Here is a 22647-nt window from a genome sequence, read left to right as displayed (position 1 = left end):
AAGGGGAACCATGGATCCTCTGCTCACGACTGCAGCACATCCCCCCCGCAACCCGTAGGCATTCCCTCCATAACACGCACAGACATTTCTCCTTACTTTCTAGGAGGAAAAAAGTGAGTGTTATGGTGCAAAAAATACGGTATATTGACGGGCAGCCAGCTGAGATAACATCAGTCTTGAAGGATCTTTGCTGGCCATGTCTTTGTTTCTGGGCTGTATTTAAGGTGCTGCTATTGACATATAATGCCCTAAATGACTTGGAGCCCAGGTATCCGAAAGAATTCCTCTCCTGTACTCAGTGTTCGAAATTAACCAGGCGCCAGGTGCATTTTGCACCTGGGTATCGGCCCACGTGCAACCAAGTGAAGATGCTTGGATGGCGCCTGACATCTCCACCATCTGGAGATGTGTACCTGGGGATCATTGGATCTTGACTGTTTTCGCACATTAGCAACACATCTGTAGAATTCTATCCCTTAGATTTTATCTGTGAAATCAGAATGAATCTCAGGAATCAAAATGCTTTTTCTGTGCAGCCTGAGCAGGAGCAGTGAACAACCTTATAGTTGATTGTTGTAGCTTGTCTTCACTTACCCAACCGCACTGCCCTGCTCACAGTTGTGAAGAATATTCTCACTTTATGGTCTGTGTCACCATTACGAAAAAGAGGTAGGAATAGGTCAATATATAGGTGGACTGCCCTGGATCAAGTGACTTTTCCTCAAGTCCTTAACGTAACCCCCTTAAATAAAAAAAAAGTTGCCTCTTTTGGATGATCAAAAAGCCACATGTTTTCTTATTCTGTCTAGGATGAATTGTGCTACTGAAATTTGCCTGCCTTTGCAGAATGAGAGGTCTCTTTGGGTACCACTGCCTGTGTTTATGTTTGCCTGTTCCTTCTGCAGTAAAAACCGGCTTGTGACTGTGGTGCCAAGTGATGCTCCATTCAATACCAGGAGGGCTTACACGAGTGAAGATGAAGCCTGGAAATCTTATCTGGAAAATCCCTTAACAGCAGCTACAAAGGCTATGATGAGCATCAATGGGGACGAGGACAGTGCAGCTGCTCTTGGATTACTGTACGATTATTACAAGGTAGGGAGTTCAAACGAGGATTAATCAAGCTGCACTGACTTCTGGCAAAATTCAACTTGTGTTTTTATGACCTATAACGCCCTCGGTGTCCTGGGGCCAGCTTATTTGAAGAACTGCCTCCTCCTGCATGAATCTGCTCACTATAGTGGTCATCTGAGGTGTTGTCCATCTTTCAACCTCTGGAAGTTTGCTTCGCTGGGACACAGAACACGGCCTTTCTGGTAGTGGCACCGAGGTTGTGAATGTCCTTCTTATGGTGGCCTGGCTAACTGCCTCTCATTTAGCCTTTAAGTCCAGGAGTTGCTACCCTGTGGCCATCCAGATGTTGTTGGACCATAACTCCCAGCATCCCTGATCATTGGCTTCACTGTTTGAGACCGAAGGGAGTTGAAGTTCAGCAGCATTTGAAGGGACACAGATTAGTCCACCCCTGCTTTAGATGAATAACTGAGATTTTAAAAATTCTTCCAGGGCTTGGGTTGTATATATTTTGCCTTGATGCTCTGGATAGTTTTTAGTGTTGCTTTGCTTTCATGTTTTGTTTGGGTTTTGCTGTCTTGTCATTCTTTGATTTTATTGTATGCTAAGTGTATATTGCAAGGTGCCTCAAAAACTGGGATATCTAAATTCCTAAATACATAAATAGGGACGCGGGTGGCGCTGTGGGTTAAATCACAGAGCCTAGGACTTACCAATCGGAAGGTCGGTGGTTTGAATCCCTGCAACGGGGTGAGCTCCCGTGGCTCGGTCCCAGCTCCTGCCAACCTAGCAGTTCAAAAGCACGTCAAAGTGCAAGTAGATAAATAGGTACCTCTCTGGCGGGAAGGTAAACGGTGTTTCCGTTCGCTGCTCTGGTTCGCCAGAAGCGGCTTAGTCATGCTGGCCACATGACCCGGAAAATCTGTCTGCGGACAAACGTCAGCTCCCTCAGCCTGTAAAGCGAGAATGAGCGCCACAAACCCAGAGTCGTTTGAGACTGGACTTAACAGTCAGGGGTCCCTTTACCTTTACCTTTTACAGGGAACAGATAAGATTGCTTTGAGAGTCAAATTTGTTCCAGCTGGCTAATCTTATCCCCTGCCATCACTATCATAGTCGCATAATGTGAATCCTGTTGTTTCAGGTTCCTAGAGATAAAAGGGTGTTGTCTCTTAACAAAGTGAGTGATAATCAAGAAGACCAAGATAAAAGGTACAGTATTATATTATTATTTTAAAAGCACATCAATAGGCTGCTTCTAAGCGGGGTGGGGTGGGGGTGGAATACTTGCTGGAGTATGAGTTTTAAAAAGTAGCAAGATGGCTTATGATCAGGGCTGGGGTCAAGATTCACCATGGTAGGGCACCCACATAGCAAGAGCCTCCTGGATCTGCTCCTGTTCACCATGCAGTATAAATACTGTTTATTTCATTTATGAATTGCTTCCTGTGAAGTATCTCAAAGTAATTTCGCAACACAACAAAAAGATTTATAAAATAGTTGCATGTATAAAAGCAATTAAAACAATTGCATCTTAGGGATCCAAGCCAATCAGCTTAAACAGTATGAAACTTTATGCATTAATAACTATTACACCTCATATTACATGTTTTATTTTTTCAATTTTTTTGTTCTTTTTATTTGCATATGCCTTTTATTCAGCTTATTTCAGGGTGGGTAACAGTGCAATTAAAAGCAATAATGCCCCAATATAAAGCCAAAACAATATAAACATGAAGCCAGAAAAGTGGAATCTTATTTATTTATAGCCCATCTTTCTTCCAAGGAGCACAGATTGATCCATGGTTCTCCCTGTGCATGTGTCCACACACACATATGCACACAGAGAGAGCAAGAGAGAGAGCAGCTAATACTTCCCTCAGAATAGCCCTATAAAGCTGAGAAAAGAGTAAGACTGGCTCAAGGCCACACAACGAGCTTCATGGCCAAGTGGGGATTTGAACCTGAGTCCTCCTAGTACTGGTCCGGCACTAACCACTGCACCACACCGGTTAACTGTAGTTACAAAACTTAGTCCATCTCCTTTTATTCACATTTATTTCCCCAGAAGTTGCCTTTCCACCAGTGAAGCTCAGAGCAACTTGGCCAGCGGTGGGGAAAACAGAGTCCAGGTTTTGAAAACAGTGCCGGTGAACCTTTCTTTGAATCAGGAGCAGCTGGAGACGTCGAAAAGGGAGCAGTTCAGTTCCAGCGTATCCGGAAGCCCGACTTCCATTTCTGTGACTGGGGTGATGGTGGTGAAAGCAGAAGAGTACACCCCTGTTTATGTGGCTCCATCGGCGCATTACGCAAGGGGAGAAAATGAGGAGCACCGGAGTGTTATATTTGAGCATGCGCATTATGAGGTGCCCAGCATCATGCCCCATTCAACCTACCTGAAAGATGACCAGCGGAGTACTCCCGATAGCACTTACAGCGAAACTTTCAAAGATGGAGGGGCAGAGGTATGTCTTTCAGCTGGGCTGCTGTGGGTATGGCAGTACTGACCAACAGCACTATCCTAACCAGGCCTATTCAGCAGAGGAAAAGCCCTATTGAATTCAGTGGGGTTTAGTAAAGGTAAAGGGACCCCTGACCATTAGGTCCAGTTGTGCCCGACTCTGGGGTTGCAGCGCTCATTTTGCTTTACTGGCCGAGGGAGCCGGCGTACAGCTCATGTGGCCAGCAAGACTAAGCCGCTTCTGGCGAACCATAGCAGCACACGGAAATGCCGTTTACCTTCCCGTCAGTGCGGTTCCTATTTATCTACTTGCACTTCGTGCTTTCGAACTGCTAGGTTAACAGGAGCAGGGACCGAGCAATGGGGGCTCGCCCCGTTGCGGGGATTCGAACCGCCAACCTTCTGATCAGCAAACCCTAGGCTCTGTGGTTTAACCCACAGCGCCCAGGTAAATAGGATTAGGATTGCAGCCTTTCTTATTTTTTTGTCACCTGCATAGATGGACAGCAGATTTTTTTATATATACCTTGTTTGGCTCCATAGAAAATTAGTTGAGCTTGGGTGTCCTCAAAATCATAAGCGACTCATGAATCTTAGTCCCACTGATTTCAACTAACAGGCTGGAGCCAACTTGTTATTTTTATAAGAACTGCAAATGCCAAGCTTAAAAGAGGCATTCCCTCTTTTCTGCCACAAAGAAGGGAATACCTATTCTGAGGTAATGTCCTATTCTTGGGCTTCACATGGAAAACAAAACCTATTTCTGGCGTTCAAAAACATTGGCCATGTTTATATCTTAGCATGCCCTCCAGAAGCCAGCTCACTTCTGCTTTGCTCTCCCCCAGGCTTTCAACTCCCGTGCGGCATGTCACCCAAACCAGGGAATCGCGATTAAGGTCCTTCTTCCTTAATCGTGATCTGTAAGCAAGGTTTGTCCTATGGCTACAAATTGTAGATCAGGTGGAGAAAACCAAGTTGGACGACACAGTCAGCCAAAACTTGGCTTAGCTGCTGCAGTGCGATGGGGTGAAAAGCCCAGGGAGCAAAGCAGAGGCAAGTTTGTCTCAAGAATCCTTCACATTTTCATGGTCACAGTAGTAAGTCCTCCTTTGGCTTACTGTGGTGTGCAAATGAGACCCTTGTTTTAGCCATATGCAAATGTAATTAATAAAGTACCTGATTAACCGTATCAGTAATCCTTTGACTTTTAAAACGCAAGCGATTTGATTTGACTCTTTTGATGCACATTTCCTCTTTGTTTTCCAGAAATACCGCAGTGGATCTGTGGGGCCTGAGGAATACATTTACGAACAAACAGCCAAGTAAGTAACAGCAGTGCACTGGACTCTCCTGGTTTGCGTCAGGTATAAACAGAGGGCATGCACGGCCCATCCTTGGTGGCTCCTCCGTCATCCAGGAAAGTGTGATAGTCTCCTTTCAGCATTCCTTCTTTTTCCCTTGTGCCTCTCTCACCAGCCGGTGGAGGTATCAAAATTGTTAAGGCACTTTCTCAACCAATAAGAGGCTGAAATTTGGTACACTTGTCCTTCAAGGCACGGTTAGTATAAATAATGCTGAAAATGTGGCGCTATTAAAGCTCTTGCTCTTTCATTTCTCAAGTCTGTGTTGTGACAGTGGCCATCACTGGTGCACTTAATATTTATTTATTTAAAATATCTACATCTCTTCTTTCTGCAGTCTAGACTGCAGTGCATGGTACAGCTTAAAATAAGTGACTGACGTGTAGATGAGCAACCATAAAATGAGCTTATCGACAACAGAGGCAGTTAAAAAGAACAAAGTGGGCAAAAATAATAATGAAGGATGCTTAAAATGCCTAAGCAAATAAATGCCGAAATAATAATAATAATTATTATTATTATTATTATTATTTTTAAAATTTATATCCTGCCCTCCCCAGCCGAAGCCGGGCTCAGGGAGGCTAAGAACAGTGGATGCATTATTCGCAGGTGTGTGTCCTGCAAAGCTCTTTCACAGCCAGATGCCACCCCATCAGGGAGAAGGATGATGATCAGGCAGGACAGACCTTTGTGATTGGCTCTATTTCCATGATTGCGTTATTCATACTCAGGCCTTTGGCTAGAACAATAAACTTTAAAAAAGGGTGTGTGTGAAATGTGCCTTAGGAAAGCATTCTGGATGGTCATGTGTGATGGGACGATGAGCTGCTTGTGTGTAAAATCCAAGTCCCTCAGAGTTTGGTCAAGTTTGCAAACCTCTGTCTGTAACGGAGCCCCTTAAACATGGCTCCGTCAGTCGCTGGCAGATTCCGACAGTGGTTGCTTTCGGAATCGCTTCCAACATAAAAGCTCCTTAACGGAAACACGTCTTCTGGACTCTCTGCGTGACAGTTTCCGGCGAGGAGTGGGTGTCCCTACAGGAGGTCCTGAAACCTCCCCACTGTTTTCGCTGGAAGTGTCTCTGAGCCATCCCTCCAGCTCACTTTCCCTCAGCTCACCTCCTCTCCCCCTACTGGTTCCCTCTTCAGCTGCTGAGTCTCTCCCAACCTGTGTGAGCCCTTTCACCTCCCTTCCTTCCGATGGCAGTTCCCTGACATCCACCTCCCCTCCAGGGCCCCCTTCACCCCCTCCCGCCCCCTCCTCTACGGGCGGTGAGGAGGCAAAACCCCGGAATGAACTTCCTTCATCTTCCGATGTCTCGAACACTTCTCTCCACCTGTTGCGGTTCCTGGTCTCGAAGTACTCCTCCTCCTCAGAGTCCATCTCCCCTTCCCCTTCCGAGTCCGGGAATCCTTCCAACTCCTCCTCCTCATCGGTGGTCCCAAAGTATTCCCTCCGGAACCTCTCCACAGGCTGAGGTTTCCTTGGGAACCTTTGATGGAACGTTTCTATCAATACCTCGTCATTGATATCTTCTGCCATTACCCAAGTGTTTTCTGACTCCGGTTCTCCTTCCCACTCTACCAAATACTCCACCTGATCCCCCTTCCACCTGGCGTCGAGGATTTCTGCCACATGGCTGCTGCATTCCCTTTCTTCTATGACCGGTCCCCGAGTGGCCATCCCTTCTCGTCCCCCCTCATACGGTGACAGTAACGACCTGTGAAATACTGGGTGCAGTTTCATGTGGTTGGGTAACCGGAGCCTGAAAGCCACTGGGTTGACCTGTTGAATGACCTCAAAGGGACCCAATCTCCTGGGTCTTAATTTCTTACAACCTCCTTTGAACGGCAACCCTTGGGTTGACAGCCACACCCTATCTCCCACCCTTATGGTTTCACCTTCCCTTCGGTTCTTGTCTGCCTGCCTCTTGTATTCTTCCTTCGCCCTTTCTAAGTTGAGTTGGAGCTGACGATGGATTGCTTCCATTTCTTCTACAAAATGCTCGGCTGCCGGGACGCTCCATCTCTCCCCTTCTCCCCCTGGGAAAGCCCTGGGATGACACCCATAATTAGCCAAGAAGGGGCTCATCCCTGTGGACACATTCTCGGCATTGTTGTAGGCAAATTCCGCCAGCGCCAACTTTTCTACCCAGTCATTCTCTCTGTCATTGACATAACACCTCAGGTATTGCTGGAGGACACCGTTTGCTCTTTCCGCCTGCCCGTTGGTTTCAGGGTGCCGGGCAGTCGAAAAGTTGACCTCCACCTGCAGTAAGCTCATGAGCTTCCTCCAGAACCTGGAAGTAAATTGTTTTCCTCGATCTGAGACCACCCTCAATGGCACCCTGTGCAACCTAAAAATGTGTTCTACAAATAACTTCGCTGTCTCTTCCGCCGTGACTGCATGCGAGCAGGCTACAAAGTGGCACATCTTTGTTAGTAGGTCTACCACCACCATGATGGCTGTTTTCCCCTCGGACTTCGGCAGATCAGTCATAAAATCTATCGACACTGCCTCCCAAGGTCGTTCTGGGGTTGGTAAGGGTTCTAATAGCCCCGCCGGCGCCCGCCTCTCCCCTTTGGCTCGCTGGCATTGCTCGCACCCTCTTACATACTCCCGTACATCTTCCCTCACCTTAGGCCACCAAAATTCCCTGGTGACCAACCACATGGTTTTGTGTTGTCCAAAATGCCCCGCCATGGGGCTGTCGTGCAACTGCTTGAGTACCCTCCCCCTTAAGTCTCCTTCAGGGATATACAGTGCCCCTTTGTAATACAAAGCTCCATTTCTTTCCTCGAAACCCCCTGGTTCCTCTCCCTCACCCCTAAGACCTCTGAGCTTATTCTGGGCGTATTCATCATTCTCTGTTTCCTCTACCAGTTCTCTTTGCCCCACCAATGCCGCCCCACACACCCAGCGGTCCTCTGGGATGACATGTCTCTCTTCGGGTGCCCCCTCCCCTTCCAAATATTCAGGTTAGCGTGAGAGAGCGTCCGCCCTAACATTTTCTGGACCTGGCACATAACAAATTTCAAAGTGGAATTTGGAGAACTCCTGGGCCCATCTCACTTGCCGTTGGTTGAGCACTCGTGCCGTTCTCCAATACTCTAAGTTCTTGTGGTCCGTGCACACTTGCACCTTATGTTGTGCCCCAATTAATAAATGCCTCCATCTCCTGAACGCTTCATGAGTGGCTAGTAGTTCTCGGTCATACACCGTGTAGTTCCTCTCAGATTTGTTCAGCTTTCGCGAAAAAAAGGCACACGGTCTCCACTCCGACTCCTCCTTGCCAGGCTGCAGAAGCACCGCCCCCACAGCCCGGTCTGATGCGTCCGTTTCCACTCGCATCGGTTTTTGTAAATCCACATGCAGGAGCTGTTCTTCCGAAGCGAACGCCCTTTTCAGCTCCTCAAAAGCTCGCTCCGCCTCCGCCATCCAAACGAATTTCCTCTTACTGCTGAGACAGTCCGTAATGGGCGCCGTCAAGTGGGCAAAATTTCTGATGAACTTCCGATAGAAGTTTCCAAATCCAAGGAATCTTTGCACATCCTTCCTTGTTTTCGGTGTTTTCCATTCCAGTACCGCTTGGACCTTGCCAGGATCCATGGCCAATCCCTTGTCCGACAAGCGGTACCCCAGGAATTCCACCTCCTTGGCATGAAACTGACACTTCTCTAGCTTCACCCACAGCTGATTGGCTTGCAGTCTGCCCAACACTTCCCTGACGTCTTTTACATGCTGCTCCTCATTCTCTGAATATACTAACACGTCATCTAAGAAGGCCACACAATTCTTGTAAAGCAAAGGCCCCAGGACGTGGTTCATAAACGATTGAAAGCACGCGGAGCCTGCTTGTAAGCCGAAGGGCATAACTAAATATTCAAATGCCCCCAAAGGGGTGAACATGGTGGTTTTCCATTCATCCCCCTTCCTTATTCGTATCAGGTTGTACGCCCCCCTCAGGTCCAGTTTAGTAAAAATCTTTCCCTTCCTGACCCTTGTCAAAATGTCATCAATTCTGGGCATCGGGAAAGTCACTGGTTCTGACACTGCATTTAAGGCCCTGAAGTCCACTACAAGTCTAGGTTTGTCCGTGTTTTTTTTTATCCACAAAAAACACTGGGCTGCCCCCCACCGCCCTGGACTCTCTGATGAACCCTCTCTTCAGGTTCTTGTCAATGAACTCCCTTAGCTCCTGCATCTCTCTGTCTGACATGGCGTACAGCTTGCCTACAGGGAGCTGTGCCCCAGGGAGTAAATTGATTTGACAGTCAAAGGGTCTATGTGGGGGTAGTTTGTCTGCCTCCCTCTCGCTGAAGACGTTGCTCAGGTCGGCGTATTGTTGGGGAACCTTCCCCTTCTCCGTTACTTCCGTCCCTGCTAGAGTGGCTCTGGCCCCTCCTTGAGCCTCCCGCTCTTTGCAGTGTTCTAGACAATGTGCTGACCCAAAGGAGACCACTCTCTGATGCCAGCCCACTAGCGGATCATGTAACGCTAGCCAGCTCATCCCCAAAATAATGGGAGCTCCTCCCAAGGTAGCCACATTAAACGCTATTAGCTCAGTGTGTCTTGCTACCCTCATTATCATTGGGACGGTCTGCTGGCTGACTTCTCCTCCCAGCAGCTCCCTTCCATCGATCGTGGTCACCTGCAAAGGGTTACTTAAAGGGATAGTCTGTATCTGGTGCTCAGCAGCAAACTCCTTACTCATGAAATTGCAGGAGCTGCCTGAGTCCAATAGCGCCTTTATCTTTAGTGGGTGTCCGTTAGGCAGCTCTAGTAACACCTCTATCACTAGGGCGGGTTTAGGAGGTTCCGGCGTGGGCACTTTCACTGCTCTTTGGCCTGACTGCTGTGCCCTGACGGTGGCAGCCAGGCGTTGGCTTTTACTTGCTCCGGTACCTTTTCCTCCCTCTCCCCAACAGCTCCCGCCATTCCTTGCCATTCCTTTCTTTGGGGGCAGACTCTGGCAAAATGACCTGGCTGTTGGCAGAGATAACATTTCTTGGCACCCTTCCCCTCCTTCTTCCGCTCTTCACTGGGCTTTGAAACTGCGCGCGCGCGCGCTGTTCCAATTTCCATCGGCTCTCCCGGCGGGAACGGTGGCTCTGGAATCTCTGGAATGCGAAGCTCCCTCCAACGTTCCCCCTTCCCTTCCCGCCTCTCCAAGGCTCTCGCCTCTTGGCACGCTCCTATGGTCAGCGCTGATTTGGTCAGCTGGTCCATAGACTCCGCCCTGGGCGCCCGGGAAAGTTCGTCTTTCACAGCCGAAGAAAGCCCTTCTTCAAAGAGCATTTGAATGGGTTCCGCCGATAGATCCCACCCCAATTTATGGATCAACATGGTAAACTCAGTCCAGTACTCACGAACAGATCGGCTCCCCTGTTTGCACGCCATTAACTGTCTGCGTACCACTCCCTGCTCAATATCGCTGGAAAACATCAGATCCATGGCACGAAAAAACTTCCTCGTGTCCTTCAGGATGTCATTATTCGTTGCCATCAGGGGCCTCACCCAGTCTTTCGCCCCCTTTTCGAGATGCCCAATCACAAAAGCCACCCGCGATTCCTCGTCGGGAAAGTCATCAAACTGCAGATTAAGGGCATATTGCATCTCTGTCCTAAAGGCATGATAGTCCTTGGGCTCCCCCCCAAACTTCTGTACCAATCCTGGCAACTTTCTGGCGAGCGGGGTGGTTTTCCCCTTCTCTGCATCTTGAGCCCTCCTCTCCTCGAGCCTCGCCGTCTGCAGCGCTAGCTGGACCTCCAACGCCCGGTACCTTTCTTCCAGGCTTGGACCCGCTCCAGCTCCTGCTTCTCCGGTTCCGGCTGGGTTGCTCATGATGCCTTCTCCTGCACAAGCTGCTCACGGAGACTGTCGGAATGCTGTGATGGGACGATGAGCTGCTTGTGTGTAAAATCCAAGTCCCTCAGAGTTTGGTCAAGTTTGCAAACCTCTGTCTGTAACGGAGCCCCTTAAACATGGCTCCGTCAGTCGCTGGCAGATTCCGACAGTGGTTGCTTTCGGAATCGCTTCCAACATAAAAGCTCCTTAACGGAAACACGTCTTCTGGACTCTCTGCGTGACAGTTTCCGGCGAGGAGTGGGTGTCCCTACAGGAGGTCCTGAAACCTCCCCACTGTTTTCGCTGGAAGTGTCTCTGAGCCATCCCTCCAGCTCACTTTCCCTCAGCTCACCTCCTCTCCCCCTACTGGTTCCCTCTTCAGCTGCTGAGTCTCTCCCAACCTGTGTGAGCCCTTTCACCTCCCTTCCTTCCGATGGCAGTTCCCTGACATCATGTTAACATGAGGGATAGCAATGTAAGGATAACCTTTCATATCTCACCAATGCAACATGAAGCTGATTATGAGGAAATGATCCCTGCCCCTGCCCCCCCTTGGCCAAAAAACCTTCATCTTCAAAGAACCCTAACACAGTGAGGCAAAAGGTTTAAAGTCTTACAGTTTTAGTACCTTCCTAGAGAAAAATGAATTATTCACTTTGAATCCAACACCCACTAAGATTAGAGGGGGCATTTCTGCTGATTTTGAATTACACTGGCTTCATAGACCTTACAGCCAGGTAAGAGTAAAATAATATAAATTCACAATTGCTCTCTGTATAACTCCTCCTACTAGGGCATGATCATTGGGATGGAAGAAATTTCCCTTGTGCCTTAGGAAAGAGATTACAATTTTGGTCAGGTATATTCTGAATTTTAAGAACATTGTCAGAAAAGTCTGTTCACAAATAGCAGCCGAATTTGCTATTGCCTAACCCTGCCCTGGCTTATGCTCCAAACACTACGACTGAAGCTCTTACGTTTAAGTAGGAAAAGGTTTTAGGAATTTGTGCTCCAAACCTTCCTGAATTATTGTTTCTTTTAAAGCATTAAAACTGAAGACTTTTATTTGAGAAAGGCAAGGCCTCACAAAAAGCAAGTGAAGATCAAGTGTCAGTTTTCAGCAAATCAATTGTGTTACTGGTTTGTTGGTTTGCTTAAAAGTATTTCTCACCCTCTGTTCATCACCACACAGCCTTCCAAGGGCGGGGTCCAGAAATAGGTAAAACCACATCAATAAGTCTCATAAAACAGGGCGGCTAAAACATCAAACATTGACAAATGTAAAGCAGATTAATACAGAATAAAGCTGCTTGTCAGCTGACCCGGTACTAAACCCCTACAAAGGCAGTGGCAAATCAGTAGCCCTTAGGCTGCTGGTGAGTTCAGCAAAGTGGCACCTGCTGCATCTCTTGAGGGGAGGGCATTGCATAGGTGGGGCACTGCTACAGAGAAAGCCTTTTCCCGAATTTGCAGATCTGCATTCGCTGTGGCATAAGCAGCAGAGCTTCATTAATGGTGAGAAGTTACAATGTCTTTGCAATGAAAGCAAAGGGTTGTAGGGGAATTACAAGGAAGAATAATGAGATACTTACCATACTCTATTCAGTGTTGGACTTGGCAATGAGTATGGTGATGTTCACAGAACAGGAACACAGGATGCGACCTTATACCAGGTCAAACTAACCCAATATTGTCCCATCTGACTGACAGCAGCTCTTGGGCTGGAGTCCTTTACTAGAATACTCTTCAGTTCTGATGGCCACATTTCAAAAGAAAGATGGAAGGGAACAGTTCGTCCTTTGAACAAGGGAATAGGATGGAAAGAAGCAATCATTTACTTCAGTGTTTCCTCTTATGTCATATTCATAGACCAGGCTTCCCCAAACTGTGGCCAATTGTCAGGGATGATGGGAGTTGTAGTCCAAAAAACCTGGAGGCCATCTGATTGGGGAATACTTTCTTAGACCATTGATATTTTTTGTTATTCTGTTTTTACATTCTTTCTAGAATTTCTATGTTGGATGACTAATTTACCACATTGTTGCTGCTTAACAACAATTCTAAACAGTGTCTCTGACTGCACAATTCAGAGCATGACCATTTGGAATTTAATCTTCTGTCTGGGGTTGCCTAGATTTCCCCCCCAAAAAATATGTTAACAGGCTTTGTTTGCTTTGGAAACATATTGAAAGGGAGAAAGTCAAACTGAAAGCCCCATTTTGGCTGGCCCATTCCAAAATAGAAGCACAGTATAAATGGGGGAGGGGGGAGCAGAGCCTCCCATGTTGGGGAGGTTATTTTAGTATGGATGGAGACACTCCTATAGGTATTTAGGTCCCAAGGCTTAAATAAAGACACCCCAGGCTCCTCTGTGCCTCACTTCCAAAAGGAAACACAAACCCTGGAATCTCACACCTCTATATGTCACCTTAGCTCTGGGCTTGCCACAAACCCTTGTAGCATCAGCAGGCTGCTTATTACCTTTTTGCCTCTCTGGCACCTTGGGGTTACAGTTTTTGCGTGCTCCTTTTCCTGTAGCTGCAGCATTACGTTCAAAGCTCAATTTTTGTCCTAGCAGGAGCGACAGCAAGTCACTGTGGGGGAGAATAGTTAGGGGTCACCTCCCGTGGCTTGTGGCTGCCGTTTCTTGTTCCTCTCCAGCCAGTAGCAGCATGTTGCCTGTTGGTGATCAAACGTCACGCAAGCTGGTTTCTAGGAAATGCAGTACTAAAAAGAGATGAAGTTTTGATTCACTTGCGTAATATTCTGCATTCACTGGACTCCTGCAGCCCTTTTCTAACATCTGCTGTGCCAGGGCATCAATGCTCAGAAAGGGGTAGGTCAGCAGTTGCATAGATGAGCCTGTATTATATATATATAATGCCCACTTTGGCTTCTGTAAAAGAGACGACACAGTAGGAAGGCAAGAAGCCCAGGCGTTCCTGTCGAAAACAGGAGTGTAAATAAATTATCCATAGTAAATACTTTTTCCTTGAAACCATAGGAATATAGGAATCTGCCTTATTCTGAGTCAGGCCATTGGACCATTTTAATCCATATTGTCTACACTGAATGGTAGCAACTCTCAATGCTTCTTAGATTATTACGTATATATTTATTTTTGCTATGTGTGTGTTTAGTGGTGCGCTGCTTCAGAAACATTTGTTGGGAAGCAGCTTATAAATCTGCAAACAAACAAACAACACCCCCCCCCCGCCTTTCTTTATAAAATAAAATAAACACATCTATCTATGTAAAAATGCGGAATGCAATAATAAATCACCCTAGGGATGGGTGTGTGCTGTGTTTGCTTGGTGGCCAATAAATTCCTCCTACAATGCCATTATGACAATATTACAGGCTCTGACGTAAATACCATGGCAGTTACCTGCGGTAGACTTTTTGTTTATTTTTGTTTCACTTTTATTCTGCCCACACCTCTCCTTCCTCCAAGGGGATCGGAATTGTTCTTCTTAGCCTTACATTGTTCCAGGCCACCAGCTGAGCTTCATACCTGATGGCAGAGCTGAATCTGTATTTCCCATTTCCAGGCTAGCTGTGCCAGGCTAGCTCTTGAACTGCGGCCATTTATACAACTCCATAAAAGCCTAATATCTGTGTTTCAGAACTCAGTGGCTTTTGTTATTAATTCTGTTGGTGTTGTGTTCTTACTTTCTTCACATAGCAGCACATTCCGTTATACTTTGGAAGCGACCAAATCCCTGCGTCAAAAGCAAGGAGAAGGACCGATGACGTACTTAAACAAGGGGCAGTTCTATGCCATAACTCTGAGCGAGACTGGAGACAACAAATGCTTCAGACATCCCATCAGCAAAGTCAGGGTACGGCTGGTCTTTATGAGATTGGTAATAGTGATATACTAATGGCGCTCTGTGTGTGTGTGTGTGTGTGTGTGGTTTTGTGTTCACTCTACCTCTAAACGCACTTTGTTGACACGGCCATTCATTTCTGTCAACAGACTTATGAAGCAGTCAGCTGAAACAGGTTGGATCTGCTTTTTTCTTTTAAAAAAACAGAACTCCTCTAGCAAAGTTTAATGGACTACTAAGTTATCTTCGTTCCCATTTGTTTATTTATTGGAACGAGATCATCCTTCAGTTTAAAAAAGCTCCTAGGGCAGCATACAGTGGTACCTCAGGTTACATACGCTTCAGGTTACATACGATTCAGGTTACAGACTCCGCTAACCCAGAAATATTACCTCAGGTTAAGAACTTTGCTTCAGGATAAGAACAGAAATCGTGCTCCGGCGGCAGCGGGAGGCCCCATTAGCTAAAGTGGTACTTCAGGTTAAGAACAGTTTCAGGTTAAGAACGGACCTCCGGAACGAATTAAGTACTTAACCCGAGGTACCACTGTAAAGTCCTGAACAGTAAAACAACGAGACAAAATATTTAAAAATCCACAGAAAGCCACAAAGTCAGGACAAGGGCATTGGTTACAATCAGTTTCGATGGTCTGCTGCATCAAAACCTGCCTCAGGCAGAAAGTGTAACAGCGCCAAGGGGGATTTTTGCACCTCCATGCTGCAGCAGCTAGGATGTGGCCAATCCTTAGTGCTTTGAGCATACAAATGCTAAGTAATGATAAAAGCATCTTGACTTTAAACAGAACTTTCAAGGGCAAGGCGTGGGAGGCAAACTAGATGTGACCAGAGAGATATGTGCATAGGATTCCCTGTTTCATTTCTAGAATAGATTTTAAGAGCTTGGTGCTTCAGCACTGGATGAGAGGGTTTAAATCTCTGCCCTCCCACACACTGTTTCCCCCGTGAAAACATGAAATTGTTAGTTGCCGAATGGGACAAAGCATACAGACGCCATATAGGGCATTTTTCACTGGGAAAACAGTGTGGAGGAGGGAATTAACCTCTCCTCACCCAGCGCCTGAACTCCCAAGCTGAATTCAACCTACGCCCACTGATATATTTATTTCAAGAAATAAATCATGGGTGATTGTATTCAAGGGTGACACACAACATGTCTAGTTGGGCTGTCAGACCTTTTCAAGAAGCCTTCAATAGCTGAAATTCTGTTTAGGAAACTTTTAATGTCTAATAGGTTATTGTATTTTAGTGTTTTGTTGGAAGCCGCCCAGAGTGGCTGAGGAAACCCAGCCAGATGGGCGGGGTATAAATAATAATTATTATTATTATTATTATTATTATTATTATTATTATTATATTTTCTGTTCTTTTTTAAAAATGTCAGTTTTGATGGTATTGGTGGGTCACCCCCCACCCCCGGTATGCCTCTTTGAAACTTGTTTTGAAAAGAGAACTATAATGTTTTAAAATAAGTGAATACAGGAGGCAGGAGGCAGCCTATGGGAGATCTCTGTGCTTGCCGATGTCACAAATGCCATGGCAGTTGAATGTGGTTCCATTAAGACTTGCAAGTCCCTCCCTGGCACATCTGTGGATACAAGAGTCCAGCTATTTATTTATTTCCCTATTAGAAAAATAGGAGCAAAATGTACTCCAGGCAGGTACAAATGGCAAGACAAAAAATGTTTAAGGATTTCTCTTGCTTAGCATTCATGCTTGGTCAACCCCATCAACCATCCTAAGGTTTTTCTGTGGTCTTTCCAGAGTGTGGTCATGGTTGTGTTCAGCGAGGATAAAAACCGTGACGAACAGCTGAAGCATTGGAAATACTGGCATTCTCGGCAGCACACAGCAAAGCAAAGGGTCCTTGACATTGGTGAGTGAGAAAGCAGTCCTGTGAGCATCCATGCTCACTGGTGCCTTTTTGTAACATTGGAGGTTTCTGGTAGGGGAATAAGTGCAGGCACCAGAAAGTTGTTTTTGTTGTAGAGCAGGGATAGCCAATTAGTGACCCATCAGTTTGCTGTTAGATCACCCCAGTCTGGTCACTGAATGCAAGTTTGGTATTGGACTGCCCTGGTCCAGTCATTGCATTTAGCAGTGCTGTACTGAATTCATTTCTGACTTTATTGCTGACTTACATCATAGAACCCACTTGACTTTTGTCAAGCTTACATGTACATTTTCTCTTTTCTTGTTGCCTCTTGTTTCTCATTTTCCTCTCCATTCTCCTTCTTTTTAGAAATGTAAACAAAAGATAAGGATAGTAGCATTGCCATTATGACCTGCTTTAGATCATGTTGTAACTCACTTGTAAGTCCTGCCTCGTCAACTGAAAACCAGTGACTCAGTAGGCTTGCATTTCTCGGAAGCTTTTCCTATTATTTGGCTCATGTTATATCTTACTCCCACATTGGTTTTTATCCCTTGTTCTGGCTTCAGGGCAATGAACTATCAGCCCATCTCCATGATTATGATTATTCCCCCCAGAAATAGGATCAGAATTTGGGAGTAACCGGGCAGTGGGCCATCAGCCATTTTCTCTTCCCCATTCTCTTTTCTCACCATGACCTCTCCCTCACCATTCGAGGAGAATTGTACCCATTTTTGCTTTTCAGAGCAGAGATGCCCCATGGCTATTCAGCTTGCCTAGCTTTTGGCACTAGTCATGACTCTTCCCCTTATTTATGGCAATCTTAACATATTTAAAAGATACTGTCATACTGTACCCTCCCTTTCCCCTAGGCTGTATATGGATCAGTTGTAATCAGCCTTTCTCGTAAACCTTTTGTCACATTTTAACTCTCAGTTGGAGTGACCTAAACTGAACAGATCTTGCTGTCCTGTGTGAGTCAGAGCAGCACAACCTAACTATATATGTTGTCCTGGATATCATTTTCCTATTTAATGTCATGCAAGATGCTTCCACCCAAGAGCTATTAAGTGGGTCTTTTGTGCTTTTGCATACAATATTGCCTGTGATATTTATGCATGAATTTTGGGTGTGCAAAATGTGATAAGGATAAGGCACTTGAGGACTCGGGGCTTATCTATACCATAGCTGTAAACTGTTTTTGGCTGTAATCTTGCACACTTTTATCTGGCAATTCCCAGTGACCACAATTGGCCTTATTTCTGAGGCGATGCAATCATGTTAATTGTTATTCCCCCTTCCCAGAGAATCATGGGGAAATGTAGTTCCCTGAGGAGGCGTCAGGGCATCTTCAGTAAAGCCAAAGGAATTAAACAGAAGTTACACTTGGATTGTGATGAACCAAGTGACACATACGTATAGATATTGTAACATATTGTAGTCACCATAAGTGAAACTCAAGTGATGTGGAATGTGAAAACATGCCTGGGTAAAAACTCAAAAATCTAAATTTTACAAAATGATCTGTGATCTGCTCTTTTTTGCAGCTGACTACAAGGAGAGCTTTAACACTATCGGGAATATAGAAGAAATCGCTTATAATGCCATATCTTTTACTTGGGATGTCAATGAAGAAGCAAAGGTAAGGCATCATCCCCCAGCAAACTTAATTGAAATGTACTTGTACTTATTAGGGACGCGGATGGCGCTGTGGGTTAAACCACAGAGCCTAGGACTTGCTGATCAGAAGGTTGGCGGTTCAAATCCCTGTGACGGGGTGAGCTCCCGTTGCTCGGTCCCTGCTCCTGCCCACCTAGCAGTTTGAAAGCACATCAAAGTGCAAGTAGATAAATAGGTACCGCTCTGGCGGGAAGGTAAACGGCGTTTCCATGCGCTGTTCTGGTTCGCCAGATGTGGCTTAGTCATGCTGGCCACATGACCCAGAAGCTGTACACCGGCTCCCTCGGCCAATAAAGTGAGATGAGCGCCGCAACCCCAGAGTCGGCCACAACTGGACCTAATGGTCAAGGGTCCCTTTACCTTTACCTTTTACTTGTACTTATTAGGGCTGTTCAGAAAATAGGATTTGTAGTCATGCTTGATTTAAAGCTTAGAAATATCTGGCTTTGATATTTTACTGAAATTCAAGGGGATTCTGACTTGGGAACTATTTTATAAAATGTTACTTTGAAGGGCTGCTGAAATGTTTTCTTCTACTAAGGGTCCAGGAAACCAGCTGGTATAGAATCATAGAGTTGGAAGCAACCCACAGAGCAGGAATCCTGCCTACAGCTGTCCCTGGGTGGACTTGAACCACTAACCTTCTGGTTAACAGTCATTGACCCATTGTGCCACCTGAGGTACTAGGTCAGATGGGCAGACAGAGTTTTTCCCCCAGCCCTAATGCAAACAGCAAGGACAAAGGTAGAAATTGTGTGAACAACTATTCAGATCCTATGGAGAAATAAATTTAAACCTTTTCATACAAAAATGGATGATGATAATATATCAGTTTGGTAAACAAACCATCAGCAGCTGATAGTTGTAAAAGGAATTCTGGAAGATTCCTCAAATCTTGTGATTGGGCACTACCACAACAAGAACTGCATTGGTAATATTTATGGTAATGTGCATAAAAATGAAGGTATTAGTGGGGGGAGATATACAAAAATGCATTATATTAAGGAACATTCCTTGCAAAACTATGTACATTAGTCAAAACTTATATAAAAATGTGTGTGAGGACTGAAAACAGTTTGGAACCAGAGGGAAAACCCAGTGACAATGTAATGCTTTGACCTTTCAGTAAGAGTAGCCATGACTTCATATAACGAAGATAAACGTGATCTTTGCATTTCTGCATGGGATTTTCCGGGCTTAGGGTTGAAGACAGCCCATTGTGACACTAGGAGCAGAAGGACTGTCTTAATACTGAGCGAAGGAAGTCCATTTGCAGAAGAGTTCAGAAAAGCTTTCATTGATAGCCTGAGTGATTTTGGCCTATTGATGTTTGCTGATGAAAGAGTACATCCTGCTGTGCTTAGTGAGACAAATCCCCCATTGTGCATGAGTCGTTTGCCTGCAGAAGAATGTTAGCATTTTATTGAAAAGATGTTAATAACATAGGAGGGAAGCTTTACAAGTGCTGGGCATAAAAGGTAAAGGTAAAGGGACCCCTGACCGTTAGGTCCATTGCACCAAAAAATATAAAAAAAATAAAAATTAACCTATTACCCACTTCCTACAAAATGAATGGACAAACAAAATAGCCCTTAGCATGTGTGCATAACTTGCCTTCTTCCATCCTTCTGTAAAGCAAAAGGAAACATTACAAGAAACAGAGGGATGCTCTACTCTTACTGAAGCATCTAAGCCTGACATAACACACAGCCTGACATCACTACTCTGTACATTTCCTCCCCCTGGATAACTCTAGCTTCACAGCATCCTCGGCCTGCCTCGGCGTTGTCAGTGTTTGTCTGCAGGGTTGCAGTTCAGATCATTCCTACCTTCAGATGAATGCTGGCTAATAGTCTTAACCAGAAATTGCAAGCCTGCCGTTGAAACGCCTTTTACTTCAATCAGCGCTATTAAGTTGCAGCCCAGGTCGGCCTGACCCTGGTCTCCATGGTATGAAGCAAATATCCTGCGGGAACCTTAGTAACCTATTGCCACTCACAAAACAAAAATAGCAATTGCTATTACGGTTTTTTTATTGATTGAAAATGCAGTATTATCCTGGTTTGAGAAACACAGGTGGGATTTTACTCTTAACAGTCCCACAGTCCTTTCCAGCAGAGTTTAGGCTACTATGAAGCATTGTCTGTGGGGCTGCCTTTGAAGACTGCCCAGAAGCCACAGTTAGTCCAAAACCCTGCTAGGCTGGGTTAGTCCAAAAACAAGCTAGTCCAAAAACAGTTAAAGGTGAAGGTAAAGGTACCCCTCACCATTAGGTCCAGTTGCAAACGACTCTGGGGTTGCGGCGCTCATCTCGCTTTATTGGCCGAGAGAGCCGGCGTTTGTCCGCAGACAGCTTCTGGGTCATGTGGCCAGCATGACTAAGCTGCTTCTGACAAACCAGAGCAGCGAACGGAAACGCCGTTTACCTTCCCGCTGGAGTGGTACCTGTTTATCTACTTGCACTTTGACATGCTTTCGAACTGCTAGGTGGGCAGGAGCTGGGACTGAACAACTGGAGTTCACCCCGTTGCGGGGATTCAAACCGCTGACCTTCTGATTGGCAAGCCCTAGGCTCTGTGGTTTAGACCACAGCGCCACCCAGTTACGGTAGTCCAAAAACAAGCTAGGCTGCTAACAAACCAGGCAATGGGCGGGTGAGGGGGAAGATATTTTTCCAGTGTTTCAACAGTCTCACTGACTCCTTGTCCATTTTTAGAGCACAAATAAAGGTAATAGTGCTTGCCATTAATTCTCTATATGATTTGGGACCTGAGTCCCCAAGGATCACCCAGGCCACATTAGCCTGCCCATTACTAAGGTCATTGCCGAGGTCGTCCTCTGGGTGGCCTCACCCTCTGAAGTGAGGGAGCCAAAGGTGGGGGAAGAGAGTGCTTCCATTGGTGGCATCTCCCCTTTGGAATGCCTTTCTCATGGAGCCACCTGATTGTTCCACTATCATCACCTAACATCACAAGTGAAGAGGATTATGGAGTGCTGTCTGAAAGTTTCAGCAGGAACTACCTGTAGTTCCACCCTCTAACCAGCAGGGAACCAGTGCATGATCTGCCAAGGTCCTAGTACAGGGGTCAGCAAACTTTTTCAGCAGGGGGCCGGTCCACTGTCCCTCAGACCTTGTGGGGGGCCGGACCATATTTTGAAAAAATATATATGAATGAATTCCTGTGCCCCACAAATAACCCAGAGATGCATTTTAAATAAAAGCACACGTTCTACTCATGTAAAAACACGCTGATTCCTGGACCGATCACGGGCCGGATTTAGAAGGCGATTAGGCTGGATCCGGCCCCTGGGCCTTAGTTTGCCTACCCATGTCCTAGTACAAGCCCTGTAGCACCTGCCAGGAGGCCCTGTTGGTTTGGGAATTGATGTGGGGCTGGGCGTTGTCGACCTACTGCAGCAAATAGGTAGAGCTTGCTAAAGGTAAATTCAGTTGGAAGAGCATAGGTGGCAGTTTATGTAAGTGCCCTGAACACACATTGCCAAGGGATGTGACTACAAATTTGTTCCTCCTAGTATTCTTTGACATGTTTTGCAAGCAAGGGGGGTGGCAAGCAGAGCTGTTCCCACATGGCAGAACTGGGCAAGTACAGCCACACAGCCTCTGCTGGATGGCTCCACCTGTGTCATGATGTTCAGCGGTTCACCTGAATCTCCTCAGGAGACAAGCATAGGAAGGGAGCAGAGTAGGGATGCACAGCAAGAAACAAATGGATGTTGCAGCCATGGGACTGGGTTGATGGAGAACTCAGTGGACGTTGCCAGGCCTGGGGGAGATTGAATGAGGAGGGACCAGAGGCTCTGAGGGAAGGAGGTACCTCATTTTACCACACGCCCTAACACCAGTCCTGTTTCCTTCATCACTTTTCTCCCTCGTTAGCAGCATAGAGCGTCTCTTTATTTTTGAGCTATTGTTGGGGCATTTAAAATGTGTTTTACTTAAGTGCTCAGGCTGTTTTGCGACTAATGTATGGAGGAGCATCTGCTTAGCAGTCGAAAGGTCTCGGTGTGGTGTAGTGGTTAAGAGTGGTAGACTCGTAATCTGGTGAACTGGGTTCGATTCCCCACTCCTCCACATGCAGCTGCTGGGTGACCTTGGGCCAGTCACACTTCTCTGAAGTCTCTCAGCCCCACTCACCTCACAGAGTGTTTGTTGTGGGGGAGGAAGGGAAAGGAGAATGTTAGCTGCTTTGAGATTCCTTCGGGTAGTGATAATGCGGGATATCAAATCCAAACTCCTCTTCTTCCTTGGCTTCTTCAGGTAGGGCTGGAGAAAATCTGAAATTGGAGGGAGCTGCTGACAAGTCAGTGTTGGCAATACTGAGCTAGATGGGACCCTATGAGACAGCTTCTGACATTCCTACCCTTTGGTCACCCTGACACCAGCAGTTGTGGCGGTCGAGGTGCCTGCCATTTCTGCTGTAGCATCTTCTTATGGTGTTTCGTGAACATTATTTTCATAGGTATCAACTATCTCTGACTACAG

General features: G+C 46.2%; 1 protein-coding gene across 3 annotated transcripts in view; it reads left to right on the top strand.

The window, feature by feature from the left end:
* GRHL2 (grainyhead like transcription factor 2) overlaps window positions 1-22647 on the top strand; it is an 87245-nt gene that overhangs the window by 24332 nt on the left and 40266 nt on the right. For 2 of the 3 annotated variants that reach the window (XM_081013197.1, XM_081013195.1), the window contains exons 2-8: window positions 906-1095; window positions 2219-2286; window positions 3143-3539; window positions 4802-4857; window positions 14429-14585; window positions 16355-16466; window positions 18011-18105. In XM_081013197.1, coding sequence (XP_080869323.1) covers window positions 1030-1095; window positions 2219-2286; window positions 3143-3539; window positions 4802-4857; window positions 14429-14585; window positions 16355-16466; window positions 18011-18105 — 951 coding nt within the window. In that variant the 5' untranslated portion in view covers window positions 906-1029. The remainder of the gene's footprint in view (window positions 1-905; window positions 1096-2218; window positions 2287-3142; window positions 3540-4801; window positions 4858-14428; window positions 14586-16354; window positions 16467-18010; window positions 18106-22647) is intronic. The other variant, XM_081013196.1, reaches the window with a different exon arrangement.

Source organism: Podarcis pityusensis, assembly GCF_964106645.2.
Source record: "Podarcis pityusensis genome assembly, chromosome: 7".
NCBI lineage: Eukaryota > Metazoa > Chordata > Lepidosauria > Squamata > Lacertidae > Podarcis > Podarcis pityusensis.
Note: the sequence above shows the minus strand (reverse complement) of the source record. Positions and strands in the feature narration are given on the sequence as shown.